The 19,573-nt window shown below is 41.2% G+C and overlaps 1 protein-coding gene across 2 annotated transcripts in view; it reads left to right on the forward strand.

Annotated features, from left to right (window-relative positions):
- The window catches only part of ARPC2 (actin related protein 2/3 complex subunit 2), a 29,036-nt gene that overhangs the window by 484 nt on the left and 8,979 nt on the right, over window positions 1–19,573 (forward strand). The window contains exons 1-6 of one of the 2 annotated variants that reach the window (XM_042995313.1): window positions 5,092–5,123; window positions 7,639–7,673; window positions 9,685–9,797; window positions 13,663–13,708; window positions 16,697–16,883; window positions 17,783–17,876. In XM_042995313.1, the coding sequence (XP_042851247.1) occupies window positions 5,107–5,123; window positions 7,639–7,673; window positions 9,685–9,797; window positions 13,663–13,708; window positions 16,697–16,883; window positions 17,783–17,876 (492 nt within the window). In that variant the 5' untranslated portion in view covers window positions 5,092–5,106. Of the gene's footprint in view, window positions 1–5,091; window positions 5,124–7,638; window positions 7,674–9,684; window positions 9,798–13,662; window positions 13,709–16,696; window positions 16,884–17,782; window positions 17,877–19,573 lie in introns of those variants that run through there. The other variant, XM_042995312.1, reaches the window with a different exon arrangement.

Genomic DNA, 19,573 nt, shown 5'->3' on the forward strand with positions numbered 1-19,573 from the left:
GTCTTGGAGGCACGAGGTGGGAGACCTGGCCGGGTGTGGGGACGGCCCCGGCGGGGTAGACGTGGGAGGCGACTGGGCGCGGTGGGGTGAGGGGCAGAGATGCGTGGGGAGAGGCTCCGTGGAGGGATGCGGAAGCGGCGAGTGGACAGGAGCGTGAGTGCCAAAGGGCAGGAGACCTGTAGGACGTGAGGACTGCCGGGCCCGGAACTCTGGCCGGGGTATCCCATTGCCTTCTGGAGCGAGCAGTGGACCCCTTCCTTCTGTAGTCCCCGTCATTGTTCTGAACCCGAAGAAAGCTCCTTTGGGATTGGATTGAAAGGAGTTTCCAGGAATTCCCAGGACTGGAGGAGGGAAGAAGATTCAGGCCCAGATCACCACCAGCCTTCTCGCTCCCCTCCCCCCCCCCCCCTTCTTCGTCTAAAGGAGCAGGAGGCAAGACTGAAAGCAGATTCAGTCTTGCAGCCCGACAAATGCGACTTCTCTGGTTTCCCTTCTTGGAACAGTGCTGTAAGACACTTTGGCCATTTTGTTACATCTTTCTCAAGCAAAGCTTATAGTCTCCCAATCCACACCCCTTCCTTATCTCTCTTCTGAGGTTCTAACTCAACTTTCCCCACCCATTTATCTTTTAAACGCTTATACAAGATCCCTGGTCTGTGATTTCTTCCGTGGTAATCCTGGCCCAGGTACACACTTAATAAGAATCCAAAGTCTATAAAGGTGATTCTTAGATCACTTTTTTTACCACTGGCCTTTTTAAAGGTGGGCTTAGCACATGTTTCCAAGGCAGTCTTCTCTGTGAAACACGGGAACCTGTAGAAAACAACCTCCTCCTCCAAAGCTGCTTTGCTTTCTAATGTTTAAAACGTGAGCCGAAGATTTGGTTTTAGCTTTGAATTTTTGGTGGCCTGTACATAGTCAGTCCCTTTGCCTCACTTCTCCATTGTGAGGATGGGGCTTCACATCTTGGTTGCACAGTTGAGGAAATAAGTGCAAACTTTCTGGTGAACTGGGAACTAGTGATGGGAAAGTAAGTGCTTGGAGATCTGCAGACGGGAGAGGATTGGTAGAGGGGAAATTCTAAGTAGTCATAATGAACTTGTGGCTTGGCATTAAAAAAAAAGACTTCTAACTCACTACTTAAATGGAACATATTGTGTCTCCTGTCCCTTTTAGTAAGGTTACAGATTTTATTTGTAAAATAAAGCATGGCTTTCCATGAAGTAACGCATACAGTAAGCAGTAGCTACTGTTTCCTGCCACGGGCTGCAGTTGCTTATATTTTAGGCCAGATTCTTTGCATTTTAAGGGTTCAAGTCAATCAGATCAGAGTCTTATTTTGGGTGATTGCTGTGTACTTTTTTGAGCAGTGTAGCACAGAGGAGGAAGTTAAATTAACTTCTGCATTTTCACAGCTGAACCTGTTAAATGCGTTTTCGAGTCCAGACTAGCAAAGAATGAGATCTGGGTGGTTATAAGCCGATTGACAAGATAAATGCCTGTTCATTTTCAAGTAGAAGCATGCCTTGTAGTGTAGAAGTACATTCATATCTGTTTGTGTATTTGTGATTCCAAATTGAAGCCCATTATCCAGAACGTCAGCTCTTTTCCTTTTAGAAAATTAACTCTTACAAATACTCTTTCAGAGGAATTAAAATAGGCACTCAAGTCTGGAAGCGTAAGTTGGAATTTCTAGGACATTTCTTAACAAAGCATATGTTCTAGCAGTGTTGCATATTAGGGCAGGGCAGCAAGTTTAGGCTTTACTATGGCCTGTCTTCCGTTTGATAAGTGACTTTAAATAGGTAGGCCCAAAACAGCACTTTGAAAATCTTTGAAAAGAGACCCTGATATCAGGCCTAGGAAGTGGGGCTTTCCTGGGATTGTAGATGTAACACCCAGCAGAAGCTGGCATCTAAGCCCACTGTGAGTTTCCAGGCATACACGGTGAGGCAGCATTGAAGTAGTTAACGTATTTATCAAGGCACATGGCTACTACTCCAGAACTTCTAGCAAAAAATGAGTAGTGTGATCATCATAAACATTTATGGGATTCTTCCAGTGCCCCAAGCAGGAACAGAGGAAGGACGCCTTTCTGAGAAAACCTATTGGCAAAAGTTATAGAGGAGCCAAAGGGTGAGATGTGTTAGGGTGGAGATGGGAGAAAGGCATTAAAGAAGGGGAGTAGCTGGGAGGAGAAACCCTGGAAATTTGAGAGGTTTTACCAGCGTGAGAACTTGCTGGGAGAGGTCAGCTTCACCCTACTTTCCTCTTCTCAGAGTACACAGAGAGCAGAGAGTGCACTTCTCAGACCAGTTGGGGAAATTATACTTCTGAGCAGCCTTTTCCAGAACGAATCTCATAGTTCTGTGATGCCCAGTACAATAGCCAGAAGCTACATGTGGCTAGTTAAGGTTAAATAAGAATTAGAGTGAAATAGAACTAAAATTAAGTTCCTCGCTCCAGCCACAGTTGTAGTGCTCAGTTGCCACATGTGGCTAGTAGCAGCCTTATTTGGACCGCACAGATGCAGAACATTTCCATCATTGCAGAAAGTTCTATTGGACAGCACTAGCACTGTTGCAGCTGCTGAAAATGCAAGCATGAGGTAGTCTTAAAATCGTTCTGTGGTGCATGCTGCAGAATACAGTTCGGCGATTTTCCTCTTCAGGTTGATTTTTTTTTTCTTTTTTCTTTAAATCATGCCTCAGGTCATCCTGCTAGATCTTCTTGCATGTGACATCCTACTAAGTGTCTCAACTTCCTTTGGGTAAAGCAGTTCTTTTATCTGAACTGTTTAACATTGGGTCGTAATCACCTTTTAATTTATTTGGAGGCAGTACTGACGAAGCCTAAGATTCATTCCAACAAATTGCTTTTTATTTTTTTCCTACCACACTCCTGTGAAAATGGCTTCTTGGAATGATTCATATGTCCTCACAAAATGATAATTATTGGTAAATTGTCTCCCTGACAGCCTACAGACTAAGAGAACATGCTGATTAAAGAGCCATGCTCAACACTGCAGGTAACCTCATACACAGGTCTTGTCAACAGCGTTGCCTTTTCATTTAGGAATTCTTACCCAGATGCCCAATTAAAGCAGAAGTAATCTGGCAGATTAATTTAATTTTTTTGTTGCTGTATATACAACCAAGAACTTTTTCAGCCTCAGAAGCTAGGCCTACCAACTTAGCTAGAGTCTGGAGGCCAGAATTGAGGAAATGCTGTCAGATGCGAATCGCTGTTGATTTTAAGTGCATGCTGGCTCCTTGCCACAGCTGTGCATGTTGCGGGGCTCTGTGGTTCTGTGAGGGGGAGTGACGCTCAGGGAGCAAGCGGTGCCAGTTGGGGTGGGCAAGGACTGTGGGAGGAGAAATTTGAGAAAGGAATAAATTAAATCTTGCTGATACCCTGTTCTCGTTCCTAAATGTGCTGCATCTGTCCTCAGAGAGACAGACTGGTTTGAAATGATTTGGAATTAGGACATTGGTTAAGCATTCAGAAGAAATGGAATGGTCTGATGGGTCTGTTAACAGGTCGTTACAGTTGCACACTGCTGCCTGACTTCTGACCTCTGTAGCAGTGCTTTGGGCGTGAAGCCCCAGAGCTACACTCCCTCAAACTGATGACTCCTTAAGGGCAGAGCCTGTCCCTGGTCATCATTCTTTCCCAGCATCCTCACTGTATATAGAGTTAGCTCAGTAAATATTTTCTTGAAGGAAGGGATGAGCCCAGATAGGATGGATCTTAGTTTCTTTAGGTGCTGATTTTATCACTTTTCTGACATTGTGTGAATCGACTTTTAGATCATCTTTGTTCTCCATATCTTGAGATACAGCTTAGTAGAGAGTAAGGACCGCATTTCTCTAGTCTTTGCTCAAATGGGATGATGGGAGCCTTCTAGGAGAATTACAGAAGAGAGATCAGAAACCTTACAGTGAGATAGCAGAAGTCAGTAATTCGTCTCATTCAGCTCAGTGAAGGGATAAGTAGAAGAGGGACATAAATGCCCAAATGGGGAATTGGATGCATTCAGGAGTAAAGGCTCCAAAATCCTTAATGAGAAAAGAGGATTGGAAAATGAAGTTGTCAGGAGTTCTTAACTGATGAATTAGTAACATTCTAGGAACTTCCTTAGAAGAAGGATAAGAGTAGGATGCCTGGGTGGCTCAGTCGGTTAAGTGTCCAATTTCACCTCAAGTCATGATCTCACAGTTGTGAGTTTGAGCCCCACATCGGGCTCTGTGCTGACAACTCAGAACCTGGAGCCTGCTTCAGAGTCTGTCTCTCTCCCCACCCCCCTCTCATATTCTGTCTCTTTCTCTCTCTCAAAAATAAATGAGTTTTTTTTTAATGGAAAAGGATAGCAATTTTTTTCTAAGGATTTTAAAAATAGTGTTTGAAACCCATCTTAATGAATTGAATATGTTTTAGTATCTTGTGCTATCTAGTCAGTAACCCTGAGGGCTTATCTAGCTGATTTGTTCCAGGATTCTGGACATTAAGCACTCTGATACTAATAGGGTTCCGTTTCTCCTGGTACTGCTGACCAATTTCTGATTCTGGGATTTAGCACAATCCCACAACTTCTCCCAACCATGGCTTCAAGGTGTGGTCTCTTCTGACTCCACCTAGAAGAAACACTAATTCATTGATTATCATCTATGAATTAGACACTTTGCTATAAGCTTTAACATAGTTTCATTTGATTTCAAAATGGGCCTGTGTGACAGCAGTTCCCATTTACAGTTGAGAAAAGTAGGGCTGATGGGAATTGTGGAGGGAGTAGACATAGGTATTATGCACATAGGTATTAACCAGCTACCTTTCACTGGTGACTTCTGACCTTGTTTATGATATGTCACAAACAGAATATGATATTCATAAGGCACGTTGGGTAAATGGCCTAGCCTAGAGATCCTTCCACTGGACTGCCCTAAGGGCTGCAAGGATCATTATTATCTCAGCAGGTCTGTAACTTAGTCACAAGACACTGGTTGGGAAACTTGCACACATGTCATCTCAATTAGTCTTCACAACAACCTTTTAATCTCCATTTTCTAGAAAAGGATCCTGAAGCTCAGCAACATTGAGTAACATCGAATGTGGTTACATAGCCAGTAAGTGACAGGACTTGTGTTGAACAGTCAACTCGGAAGGATTTGCTTTTATTGTGATTAAACTCCCCCTCAGCATCTGAAACTTTGGCAGATGGTAAAACAAAAAACAACTTACCCATTTATCTTTTGGTCTATTAAGTGGTATGCTTTCCCCCAGTAAGATAAAACATACCTTACTCCCCTCTAGCTCCTTGGTTTTAAGCCACAAAAGTAAATAACAAACACCTGGTCTTGGAATTGACACCATCCTGTTTGGTCTGTGTCACGCTTGGTATGGTCTCCTTGTTGGGGCACAGAGTTGTAACTCCCATATAACTTCTCAGGAAGACTCCTTTGGCCCAGTGTTCTCCTCTACAGCCTGTCTCCTCTACAACCTTTTGTGCAGCCATAAATAGTAAACTAAAATATTAATGGTGGTTATTTGACAGATATTCCCAAGTCAGGCAGCAAACCACTTAGGATAGCTCTTGGTAAGCAACTTCTCCCTGTGGTTAGGGAACTTCACAGTCTAGAGAAATTCAGAGTTTCAGCCTTAAAATGTTTATCGCTTAGAACCTTAATGTTTTTTATTTATACCTAATTTTTCTTGGTCTGTTGATGAAGTAGGAGAGTGGGGGGGGGGGTGGAATTCAGTCCTCCGTTGGCTGAGTTAAAGCCTAAAGATTAAAAAAAAAAAAAAAAAAAAAGACCCAACCACCTACTAAGTGATCCAATATGGACTTTTACAAGCCTCCACCCTGACTTTTTGGCACAGCCACCCTTCCCCAGGAAAATACACTTTGGTGCTTCCTCCCATTGTGCAGCTTCTTAATATTTCGTCTAAATGAGCCATAGATTAATGTTTGTGCTGCTTCTTCCTTTGTCCTTGTTTTTTAGCGATGAGGAATGGTGGTTGGCCATTCATTGCCTTTGTCTCCTGGGGTGCAGTTTCAAATGAAAGATCAGAAGCAACTTAAATTTTCATTTCTTTTTTTTTTTTTTTCCCATCATATTCTGAACTCACTGCTTCCCCATAAACACACCTGATGCTTCCATTCTTAGAGACTCCCGAAGTGTTTTTCCTGAGTCACATATGGCTTTGAAGGAGTAGGGTGGAACTTCATATGTGACCTGTATAGGTTGATTTTTCAACGGGACTAGCATATGTTTAGTAGAAGCCAGTTTCCTGGAAAGGTATTGTTTAGCATCTGTAGCAGCTTTTTAACAGTCATAAACCACACTCTATATTCCATTATTTCCCAGCAACCCTGGAGGGCAACTCAGTCTTGGTTCCCTTTACAGGTGAGGGAGCAGAGATAGTATAAAAGATATGTTCTTGATTATGAGGTCTTGAGCAAATTAGGCAAGGATAAATGTGAAAATGTGTATGTCTTGTCTTCTGGTCCATAAAACAAAGTAGAGTCATTTGAGTCATAGGTAGCTAGTGATAAAACTGTGGCGTCTTCCTTTGTTTCCTACCATTGGGCTTGGAGAAGTGGGGCTATCACGTAAGGTAGCTTTTCACAGGAGGTTAATTGGCCATTATTGTTTATAGCTAGGATGTATGTCATGCTTTCTAGGTAAGAACTCAGCAACATTTATCAAATAGAAGTTTACATACCAGGCTGAGCTGGCAGCTGCACAGAAAGTATCAGGCTGTCGTCATTACCTTCCAGGATAAGTTGTTTCGTGTCCGTTCTCTTGCTTTATCTTTAGCAGTTCTATGAGGTCAGTAGGGTCATCGTGTTCTCCCATTTTATAGGTGAATAGGTGAGAAAATAAAGGTGTGTGGATGTTAACTCGTCTGAAAAACATGGTCTTGATGAAGAGCTAAAGTTGAAAAATCGGAGTCCTGACTGTTCCCAGTGATTTCACAGTGTTACTTTGTGCTGCGCTTTCTGTGGAAATGTCACACTGTAATTTCAAAACAAAACAAAACTAGGGTAGAACCAGTCAGAGAGGACTTCATGGAGGAGAGTGGTGAGTACTTTGGTGACATAAAGGGAGAGGAAAAGATGTGTAGGAAGACTTACAAGTTGTCTTCGAACTGATACAGACTTTCTGTTTTGTTTTATGGCCTGAGATCATCCTTTCATCTTAAGTATATTAAAAACCATTCTACATTCTGTTTAGCAGTTTTCCTGCTGAGTGTACTACCTCTGTCTCCATCACTACAGTGCTGTGGAGGGAGACACTGATCAAAAGATAGCATTTTGTAGTTCACGTATGCAAAGGTGTATATCATAATGTTAAGGAATTCTAAATTGAAGTTAAGCGCCAACCACGGCAGAGATTCGACAGCAGCTGGAAAACAAAAGCAGTACCTGTCCTGCTTCCTTTTTGTATCCTCCACCTTAAGTGAGCCCAAAGGTTCAGGTACATGAGAAAATGAATTGTGTACTCAGATCAGCAGTCAGCATAAAATTGGTACTGAATGCTGTGATCTGAAGTAAAGCTCAGGAGCCTTTGCAAGGCCCCTGGAAGGCAAGCTGCAAAACAACCGTCTTAACTAAGGGACTCTTCTTTTGTTTTGCAGTAACAAACCAGAAGCAGTAGAAGTAACATTTGCAGGTAAGTGTCCTTACTTCAACCTTGTAAAGCTAATATAAAAATAGAAAAACAAAATAGCTTCTAAAATAAATTTTGACATTCGGGGTACAATCCCTTGATCGTGAAGGCTTTTTTGAGGTCATTGTTTCAGATGACTATTTTATGGATTTATTGGACTGTGTAAAGTTAACCTGCTGGTACCTTAGAAGGTTGTGTTTACTTTTGTGGTACGAACCAAAGTTTGTTTAATTTGGAAATACTAAATTATCTTCAAGTAGCCTTCCTCTCAGTTTGCCTAGCACTAGAGTAGTGGGGAAACATGGAAAATGCTAGAGACCTGTTCAGCAAGTCAGAGGTTATTGCTTTCTATTTCCTGTAAAGAATTAGATATTGATACTACTCACTTGCTGTGTGAACTTCAAGGAGTTAAACAGTCACCCTCCATAAAATGAGGGTACTTGACTAGATGGTCTTGGAACACTTCAGCTCTAGTGCTATGACAGGAGTCCGGCTACCATCCCCGTCCCCTCCTACTAACTGGCAATGCCAGGTCTCCCTAAAGTGGTGGCACTCAGCCCCTGGTTTCAGGAACTACACAGGGTGAGTTCTCTCTGTACTGCAGGAAAATAGCCAAAGAGAGGGGAGACCTATATAGAGATTAGAAGAAACTTAAGAGATAACCAAATGCAGTGTAGATCCTAATTCAAATAAGACAACAGTATTTTAAAACTGTTTTTTTGGGGGCGCCTGGGTGGCTCAGTCGGTTGGGCGTCCGACTTCGGCTCAGGTCATGATCTCACGGTCTGTGAGTTCGAGCCCTGCGTCGGGCCCTGTGCTGACAGCTCAGAGCCTGGAGCCTGTTTCAGATTCTGTGTCTCCCTCTCTCTCTGACCCTCCCCCATTCATGCTCTGTCTCTCTCTGTCTCAAAAACAAATAAACATTTAAAAAATAAAAAATAAAATAAAATAAAATAAAACTATTTTGGGGGGTTTTTTTGAGACCAAATATTTGAAGACTTGACTGGATATTTGATATTAAGTAGTTGTTTTTAAAAATATAGGCATGGCAACAGTATTGTGGCTGTGTTTTCTGAAATTTCTTCTTTATCATTTAGAGATACATTCTGAGATAATTATGAATGAAATGATGTGATGTCTCAGATTTGCTTCAGAATAAATCATTGCGAGGGGGGTATCCCAATAAGATTGGGCCGTGTTGATCATTGGTGAAGCCACATGGTGGGAACTAGGAGTTCATTATACATTATCTCGTATGCATATTTAACATACATCACAACAAAAGCTTTTTAAGAAATAACTTTCAGCACCAAGCTGTGATGAAGGTAAGAATAGCTTTGTAATTTTAGTAAAGAGCAAAGAGGGGCACCTCGGTGGCCCAGTCAGTTAAGCATCTGAAACTTGATTTTGGCTCACGTCATGATCTCACAGTTCGTAAGCTTGAGCCCTCGTGAGCCCTGTCTTGGGCTCTGCACTGACAGGGAGGAGCTTGCTTAGGATTCTCTCTCTCTTTCCCTCTGTCCCTGCCACTCCCCTGCCCCTTCTGTCTCTCTCCCGAAATAAATAAATAATTTTTTTTTCCCTTAAAAAGAGCAAAGTGGGGCATCTGGGTGGCTCAGTTGGTTAAAATGTCTGACTCTCAGTTTCAGCTTAAGTCATGATCTCACGGTTTGTGGGTTCGAGCCCCACGTCAGGCTCTGCACGGAGAGTGCTGAGGCTGCTTTAGATTCTGTCGCCTCTCTCTGCCGCTTTTCTGCCCTTGTCTCAAAAGTAAACATTTTTTTTAATTTTTTTTAAATATTTTTTTTTAAAGGGGGACAGATAAGTACTTGACAGTTCTATCTCAGTGTTTATACTTTCTGCATGGATTTAAACTTTTGCTTATCTGCACATATTTTGCTTATATGCCTACTTACAAGGGAGACCTCCTTGTGGCCTGTAACGAGGTAGCCAGGTGCCTTAAGGTCTTATTCCCCATTCCCAAGTTAAGCAGTTTTATTTGCTTTCTTCACAGATTTCGATGGAGTCCTCTATCATATTTCAAATCCTAATGGAGACAAAACAAAAGTGATGGTCAGTATTTCTTTGAAATTCTACAAGGAACTTCAGGCACATGGTGCTGATGAGGTATGTTCCACATCATTTTCCTCAGGACTCTTATTTCCTTGTCACCTTTAACTGGCAGCTTGCCACTCATAGAAGGTCCATGGCACTGACCACCCCTACCGGCACTGGCCACTTTGGACAGCTTGCCCACCTAACCAGGGGCTCTTGACTCCATTGTCCATAATGATAGAAAGGGTGTTTTTTAGAAAAGGCTTTGGCTGTTTATTACTCGGGGAAAATAAAGATGGTCCCTAACTAATGAAATGAAAACTTTTGTTCTCCAAAAAATGCACTGAAGAATATTTCTTTGACCAACATAAAAATAGCTACTGCAAGACTGAGATAGGTTCCGTTCTGTTTCTATGATATCGTGAAGCAGGTATGTAACTCTGGCCTTAAAGGTTTATGATCTTAATTTCATACTGTAGAAATTGAGGCACAAATCTACCCTTTTAGTTTTTTGGTTTAAACTTCTTTAGAGCTGGCCTCTTTAAGTATCTCTTCTTCCTTTTGACTACTGTACGGGAAATAAAAAGATGTCTATGCATTATGAAATTCTTGATGGCCATGCCTCATTCACTGGCTTCTTTCTATAGCTAAAGTAGCAGGTTTGGTTCCTGTTGAACTGTATTTGCTCTGGGGAGAGCCATTTATGGAAGAAAGAAAATGCTGTTACACCAGTGTGCACACGTTGTGGTTGGGTCTCAAAGCAGGAAGTATGACTCAGTTCCTGAATCAGTTTTCAAATATCTTTTAGTTTTAACAAGCTAGGTTCTCCTTAATCTGGTGAATGAAGATATGGCCATTTCTGTTTTCTTTGTGATTAAGGGTAGTAGTTTTTTAGTTATTTAAAATTTATGCAGTGAAAAGGCTGTTGGCAAAAAAAAAAAAAAAAAAAAAGATCAAAATCTCAATAATATTTTGGTATAAAAACTAAAATTAATGTTAACCAAATAGAATACCAAGAGCCATAGGCAGTCACTTAGATATTCATATGCAATTGATCTGTCCCAACATTTCAAGGGGAGAGCCAAAACCTTTTCTGATTTGCCTCATAAGTTCAACGGTAGAAGAAACGTTTACAGAATTTGTGTTCAGGGTTGTTTTACATGAAACAAAATCTTCAGCAAGAAGACCTAGCCTTATAAAGCATAAGAAGGATCATTCTATAAAAGCTAGTGGCCAACTCTTCCCTTTACCACATTCAGAGTAAAAAGAAACAAGTGGCTGTTAAGGTGGCCCTGCTTTTGATTAACCATAAAATAACTAGCTGTAAAGAATTGTTAAACCTTTGAACAGACAGCTCAAAATCGTGTAATCGTTTTCCCTAGACAGTCCTCTCTGTGTAAAGATGCAGGTGTGGTGATAACAATAATCCTTGGGAGGGGAAGAAAGTGTAACAGCTAGATTTCTTAAATCTCCTTTCCAGACTGCTCTCCATGCACTGGAGCTCCATAACAGCACTATTCTTGTAGCTCCCACAGGGCCAAAGAGCCAGCTCCACCCGCTCAAGTGGGTGGAGCAAGTAACATTCACAGTTCGGGAGCAGAGGGCACAGTAAATGGCTCCCTGAGTTGGTTAAACAGTGACCAGCCTGTGATAACCGGAGGCAGCTTGTTACTTTGAAAGCCTCTGCTGCTAGGGTGGGAAGGTCTGATGGTGAGCATCAGTGGGTTGCCTCCACCCATCTCCTGGTGTCAGGTTGGAAGATGGTGCTCATTGAAAAAGGGAATCATACAGGGTTAAAAGTGCAAGTGAAATAAACAGGGAGGCAACCGTTGGTTTCACCAAGGGGGAGGGAGCAGAGGAGTTGAACGTGGCTGAAATTTGGCTGTAAGAACCTCTCAGATCTCAGAATTTTAACTTTGCTTGGAATTAAACTAAGAATTAGGAGCTATGGTTTTTTTTCTCCCACATCTAACTTTCCCTTTCTCCTGGTACCCATAGTGCTCACAGTACAGAATTATAGCTCAGAGGTGGGATGCCAGTGAAAATTCTTAAGGGATGTGCCTGTTACTTCCCTACCCCCACCCCTTCACCCCATCTCCAGGACTCTTTAGGAGAAGTGGTATATAGGACACCTGAAGATCAGGTCTCCCTGTGCCACCAAAAAACTCTGTGACCTTGAACTTCTCCCTTCAGTTCCTCTTCTGTAAAAAAGATAACCTCACAGTGGCTATATGGTCACCAGATCACAACTGCATGTGGCATTACTTGTCTTTTGCCTTTGTACAAACAGATGTGATCGCTGATCCATGCTTTGAGGTCCATTCCATTATCCACATTTACAGATAGAGAATTTCTTCCAGCTGTATAAAAATGGTTACATAAATATGTGGAATCTTAAAGAATATTTAAGAACAGAAGGAAAGAACTTCACCATGTGAAAATTTTTTCAAATATGACTTAAATATATGGTTTGCTGCTGATTTTTTTTTTTAATCTCTGAAGTGTACATTGAAAGTAAGAGTCAAAGAAAACAACAGTATTCACTCAGCTCTGTTTATTGAAAGTCCCCATATGTGGGCGCGTGTGGATGCAGAGACCACAGCAGTGAGCAGGGCTGAGTGCTTGCTTGCACAGAGCTCCCCTCTAGTGCTCCTGTGTCTGCAGTCCTTTTCTTAGCTGATGGAATTCTGTTGAAGATGCATGTATAACTCCTACAATTAAAAGTTGATGGCTTTTGTTTACTTTTAATTGGTAACTTGTCAAGGATTAAGTGTCCTTTTTTTTTTTTTTGGCATCCCAGAAAATTTCAGAGGATCATTAATGTGTTTGTGGTGAGATAGTGTTAAGAAATTGACTGAATGTCAAGAGACAAAACCATGCAGCCTTTTATATTACTGTTACATACGCTGTTAAGTATACTGGCCTCAGTTTTCCCTTCTTGTGAAATAGTGGTGACACTTTCCCTCCCTAAGTATGTTTTTAATGAGGGTTAAGAATAAGTCATGTCTGTGTTTAGTCTGTTAGTCATATAAAGACTACTAAATACCAAAAAGGTTACCAAGTTCTGACGATTCTAATATTTACTTTTTTCTGTCTTCAGATAGCTGCCTTTCTACTGCTTATTGTATTCTATATAACATTTAAGTCTGAACTAGGCCTTCCAGAATAAAAGGTTTGTTTCCTAAACTGTCAGCCTAGGAGAAATTACCACCAGGTGAAACAGTCGTACTGACAGAGAAGAAATAGGAAGGTGTAAAAAGGGCTCTTGTTTTATCATTTACTCCCCAAAGCTGGAGAGTAGCCAGCAGTAAGTATTGGTTTTGGGGAAAAAACCATTTAGAGAGTACAACCTTCTGTGGGCCCTCCAGTAGAAACAACTGGCTAAGGTGCAATTATCTGTTGTCTTTTGCATAAAACTGGTGATGAACTAAATAATTTGAAAGCTTACAAGATAAGCAGGCTAACTGGAATCCGATCCCAGCAATTCTGGTTTTTCTCTCTTCACTCACCTCGTTACTGGTTTGGCCTGTACTTAGTTGATAACTGACGTAATCTGTCACTCAGGTTTGCCATTCTTCTGCATTCTTAAAAACATGATGGTGTGCAGTATATGGTCTGGAGGAGAACAGAGAACATATAAAGGATGTGACTGAATCCTGAAAGAGTAAAAGATGAGCCTTGACTGAAAAACAGATCCTAGATTAATTAACCTTTTGTATTCAGTCTCAGTTCTGTGAGTGATTTGCTTGGTAACTCAGATACATGTGCTTCTCCTTGTGTATCCAGTGTCCCATCCACCAAATGAAAGTTAAGAAATCTGGCTTAGAAGCAGCTTGGGAAATTCAGTGCTTTAAAAAAAAAAAAAAAAAAAAAAAAAAAAAAAAAAAAATGACATTATCATGACCTTTGGATTAACATTTGTTTTTGTATTTTCTAGTTACTAAAGAGGGTGTATGGGAGCTTCTTGGTAAATCCCGAATCAGGTATGTAGTCCCGTAAGCAACTGTGGAATGACCTGGAAAGAGACCTGTCCTGTTTGTACTCTGCTTTTTTTTTTTTTAAACAAAGCATTTCATTTAAATAGTTTTCATTTTACAAATATTTCTGCCTGAGCCCAGTTCCCACTTCAGTCCTCTCCACAAAAATAAAGCTGTTTCCAAAAGCTAAGGGGCTTTGCACTGTCCAGGAATGGTTCACAGTGTGGTGTGCAGAACTGCTATATGTTGTCATTTTTAACATTTTACTTGGTGGGGCCAAATGACTCTTCCTTAATCTTTCAACCAGCGGGCCATTTTTATTTGCTTGCTCATGGTGATGAAAATGTCTTCTGAGATTAAGCAAACCTTGGTTTTCACCCCAGCCCCCTATTAACACCATTTTCTGTGCTCTGCACATGTGGAGAAGGAAACACAACTGTTCTCGCATATTCAAGTAACAAAAATTTCAACCCCTTCTTTTAATCTGTTCTTCTAATAAAGAATAAATCGCCTCTTTGCAGCCGCGGGAATTGAAAAGCACCATGGCCCACCATGGCCTTCCTTAATTACAAGAGCTATGTTATACTGCTTTATAGGAGAGACAAAGCAAAAAAACTGAACAATTTTTTCCTCCTTGTGAATAGGTGGTAGTCTCAAGTTCTGAGGCGTTTAGCTGGACCCCCCGATGAGGACCAAGTAACATAGTGTTACTCAAATGTTGTTCCTGTGGTACTTTGCAAATTTTACCCGTGGTGCTTTGCAAATTGTTCTAAGAAGGAAGGTGTGTCTGTGTCTTTTAACAGCAGTTATTACTTTTGCTAGCATATTTCCTTCCCCAACCTTCGTGACATTTTTCTTTGTTTTCATGTTTATAATATGACATGCTTCACCACTCCCAGTAGAATACCTTCTCCTGTCTTCTGTATGCTACTCTGGAAACAAAAATAGCAAATACAGAAGCCTTTGGGATATAACTTGTTACTAGGAGTACTGCGCGTGGGAGCATTGACTGCAGTCCAGAAAGAATACTAAAATGTGTTCATCCCCAAATTGATGTAAAAGTGTATCGCAGAAATAAAAACCAAAAAATAAATAACATTATAGGCTTTAAGAGGAATCAAGGAATTTCAGAAAGAGAGTGAGGAAAGGGAGGGAGGAAGGGAAGAAGCAGAACTAGAACAGAAAAAAATCATATAGGAACTCTTGGGCATCCTTGTCACAGCTCAGATCAAGCAGTGTGTCGGAACCACTGGGGTGTAACACAGAGGTTAGGTTTCTGTCCCTGAGCCTTTTCTTACACTTCCCGCTAAAGCACAGGCAATGCCAGACTGCAGACCTTGTGTTCATACAAGTGCAAAATATAAAAACTTGTGGAAGTAGTGTGTCTCCTGTTTCTCTGTGAGTTTATCTAGGCAAGTTTGGGGAACTCACCAGGCCGTACTAGGTCTTTACTTTTAATCTATTCTCAGGATGTTCTCTTCATCATATCAAAGCCTTCTTTAAGTCTGACTTCAGCTGTAATTTACTTAATTTGTTTTATTTGGCTTCTTGAAACTAACAAACCTCAACTTTAAATATTTTATTTTTCTATCTAATCTTACAGTCTGTTTGCTTATCTGGTTTGTTTTCTGGTACCCAAAATGGAATGGTGGTTGATATTATTTAATATTGGAGTATCAAAAATGTGCTAAGTACAATCTAGAACAGAGATTTAGATAGCTCATGTTCTCAGGGAGGATAGATCCAACAAAAAACACAGACCTGAGGAATGCCCTTGGAAAAAGATTAAATAGTAACAAAGTATAAATGTTTAAGATATTCCTTACAGTTCTGGTAAAATTATTTCCAGCACTTACCTAGCATGTGAAGTGATACTCAAGTGATGTACAGATACTCTTACAAAACTGTCTGTATACTTTTTGGGGTGTATTCATCATTTGATCAGATAATCAGTTGTCCCCGCCTTGTTTGCTGGAACTCGTACTCGACATGCTGTAAAGAGGCAAAGTAGTGTGTGGTGGTCGCAGACTTAGCGTTGGGGCCCATTTATTGATGACCTACTGTGTTACAGCCGCTTTAAAATGCTATTTTAATTTTCCCAGGTGCCTCTCCCATCCTACCACCCTTTTTAAACAGATGCCAGAATTATAGAGGTTATGTAGTTTGTCCAAGATCACAAAGTGGCAAGGCCAGAATTTGGATCCCATTCTATTCAACTCAAAATAGAGTTGCTGACACCTCTATATCCTGCTGCATTTAGCATGGCACTTTGCTCCTTTGAACTTCCTTTTCCCTCTAAGATGAGAATAACCGTATCTGGCCTGCTTACTTCAAAGAATTTTTACAGAAATTAAATGAAGTAAGATATTTTAAAACACTTTGAAATTTTTAGTGTATACAAGGGAAAGCTATTGGAGAGGTATACACACACACACACACACACACACACACGTTATATATATAGACATACACACTCTTAAGGTTTTTCCGTACCTTCCCTCCTTCCACAAAGGGTTTGTGATGGCATGCAAGAAGTTGTATTGTGTTTTTATCAGAAAGCTCCCCAGCTGTTGACTGTGTTAGCACTTGGCAGGTTAAACCATCGAAGAAAAATATGTAACTCATTATAGCTTGATAGCTATAATGCAAGCCCCCTTCCCAACAGTGTCTAGAACACTAAATTTCTAATGAGAGTTCCTGGATTATGGGTTCTTCCTGTTCCTTATTTGTAATCTGTCATCTTTGATATTGATTCAAATTTTTGCAGAGAATTTGTTAATTAGCTGTGTATACTTACAGTGATTTTACAAGAATTGGGGTTTTATTTGCCTTACCTCATTTGCCATATGAGGCGTATGGGAATGCACAGCAATCTACCTGGCTTAAAAGGCACTGAAACAAAATAAAATGTCATTAGAACCTGCAAAGTTGTTTGGTTTTTATGTGTTGTTTTTTTTTTTTAATATAACCTCTGGGTTTTTCCCCCCCTTCCAGGATATAATGTCTCCTTGCTATATGACCTTGAAAATCTGCCTGCATCCAAGGATTCTATTGTGCATCAGGCTGGCATGTTGAAACGAAATTGTTTTGCCTCTGTCTTTGAGAAATACTTCCAGTTCCAAGAAGAAGGCAAGGAAGGAGAGAACAGGGCAGTTATCCATTATAGGGATGATGAGACCATGTGAGTATAGGACTTGGCCCTAAAGCCTGGGTGTGTCTGTTATATGCCCTTACTGAAAGACACATGGTTAGATCAGACCTTAAACTCTATTGGGTGAATATCCCTAACATGTCTTTCTCATAAAATTCTCAAAGCCAAGGTATAGATGATGGGGGGCGGAGGGGCCACTTCTGCTAGTCTCCAGATATCAAAAGTTGGCTAAAGAAGAAAAGTGAATCCACTGCTTTCCTTTAAGACACCACTGTTGAAGGTTTCCTTCAGTATAATATAGCCTAGGTAATGAAGAGGTAGAGGGTGACCATGGAGTCTGTGTTTTTGCAACTCTTGAATCATCTACATACTAGGAATCTCATAGTATATAAAGAAATAAAAGGGGCGCCTGGGTGGCTCAGTCGGTTAAGCATCCGACTTCAGCTCAGGTCGTGATCTCACGGTTCTCGTGGGTTCGAGCCCCACATCGGGCTCTGTGCTGACAGATCAGAGCTGGCGCCTGCTTCAGATTCTGTGTCTCCCTCTCTCTCTCTGCCCCTCCCCTGCTCATGCTCTGCCTCTCTCTATGTCTCAGAAATAAATAAATGTAAAAAAAAAAAAAATTTTTTTTTTAAAGATGTTTAGGAGTGAAGTTCTGAGAATCACTAACACTAGTAGATTCCACATCTTACCACGTAGACAGATTAGTACCATCTACTTTGGGTGATCTTCATCTCCTACCCCTCTCAGGGCATGTGTGCATTATATAGACTTTGCTGGTCATACATACTTAGTCTCCTTTGGCATGCCTTGTTTTATGAATTAAAAGATTTATGACTGTACCCGCCTGTTCCGCTTCGAGATCAAGTTCTTGACAAAACCCCATTCTGATTCTGTACTTACTACTTCATGGGTTGTGTTCCCCTCAGGTATGTTGAGTCTAAAAAGGACAGAGTCACAGTAGTCTTCAGCACAGTGTTTAAGGATGACGACGATGTGGTCATTGGAAAAGTGTTCATGCAGGTATGGAATGGACGTGTTTTGGGGGAGGGATGCCGCAGCGTGGCGGTTTATACTGTGAAGCATAGAAGAGGAGAGCTGGCGGCTCTGCCGATGCCAGAACTTGTTGAAGGTGTAATTAAACAGCTCCCACCCAACCCACTGCATGTAGTTGTTCCTTAGTGGTTTTAGCCTCTGCAGGACTAGACTGAAAGAGTGAATGGAGTACCAAACATACTAATGCTACGACTGAATATTAAGCACCCTTGCTGCCACTGAGTCTTTGATTTAAAGCTTGGTCGGGTTTCCTACCCTCTTGTCAAGTTTCCTGAGGTTTCTGGCAAGGTCTGCTCTTGGTTTAGTCCTAAAGTCTTTTCAGAACAGAATCCCTAGAAAATTCCTAAGTAGTAGACAGTACATTAATAGGCTAGAGTCCTTGAGTGGACCGTGAAGCAAATTGACCCGAGTTTGCCTGAGGTCACTGTAGAGCTCTTTCCTCAGAAGCAGCTCGCCTACCAAGAAGAGAGTAATGGGGCTCAGCGGGACATTGTGTAATTGGATTTCTGGTACAATTGGACTCTGGTCTGGTACAGTACCGCATTGTGGCTCTGTCATGCTGTCTGCTAACCAGTTGCTGACTCTAGGACAGGAGAGCTCGTTGGTGAAGTGGTATCCAGGCTGATTTCTTCTGAGGTGGCTCAGCATTCAAAATCTAGCTCAGTGCTTACGTTTTCAAGCACCTTTTGTGCATTCGTCCTGTCCCTGGGCAGGGTGAGGAGATTTAAGGACTCTGGACAGCAAACCTTTTTTGCTACATAAGAGTTGTGCTTAATATAGTGAGGATATTTTACGTGTAGCCTCTCTAAAGTGACTAGGGAACTATTCAAAAGTGATAGCCCGAATTTGATCCGTCTCTAGTGACTTTTTGTGTTTAGTCTAATTAATCAGAAATGCTGATTTTAGAGTTCCTAGGCGGAAAAATTGGAATATTGACACTTTGAGCATTTGAGAGTACTAAACTTTATGAGAGAGAGAGAGAAAACGAGTGTTGTGTGTGTGTGTGTGTGTGTGTGTGTGTGTGTGCGTGTGTGCGCGCGCGCGTGCACACAGCTATATAGACCTATATCGTGGGTCCTAAATGTAAGCTTCCAGACAGGCATTTCATGTGTTTTTACGCAGAATTGACAGGGGAATTAAATGCAGTAGCTTAGAAATTGGGCTGAATCCAGACTGACATACTAATTTTAAAAGCTATGAAGTATATATTTAGATTTAGCTGGTTTTTTACCAGTCTTGTTCCATTTTATTCCTGGCGACATCTTATTTTTATGCTTTAAACAGATCTTATCTTGGAGAGCTTACAGGAGATTTGTTCCTTAGGAAAATTTTGTGTATTTTTTGCACATGAATTTAAACTCCTCCCTCAAAGTACATGTGGTAGGGGCACTGGTCTAAAAGGGAAAAGAAAGTCTGCATTTTTACACTGACAGTATCTCTAGTTAGTGACTGGACTGGCACCATGCAGACCCATCTGGTGTCCAAGAATGTGAAAAGGCTGTGCTCGGGAAGCCATCTGCTCTGCCTCCCTCTCCAAAGTCAAAGGCTGGGCAATTTATTTGAATTGACCTTTAGAATCCTGGGCTTATTTTGCTGGATTTTACCCCAAGTAAATCATCTGAGAATTTTCCTGGGCCTGGTTATTTTAAATTTCTAGGAGAATG

The sequence above is a fragment of the Panthera tigris genome, chromosome C1, assembly GCF_018350195.1.
Source record: "Panthera tigris isolate Pti1 chromosome C1, P.tigris_Pti1_mat1.1, whole genome shotgun sequence".
NCBI classification, from domain to species: Eukaryota; Metazoa; Chordata; class Mammalia; order Carnivora; family Felidae; genus Panthera; species Panthera tigris.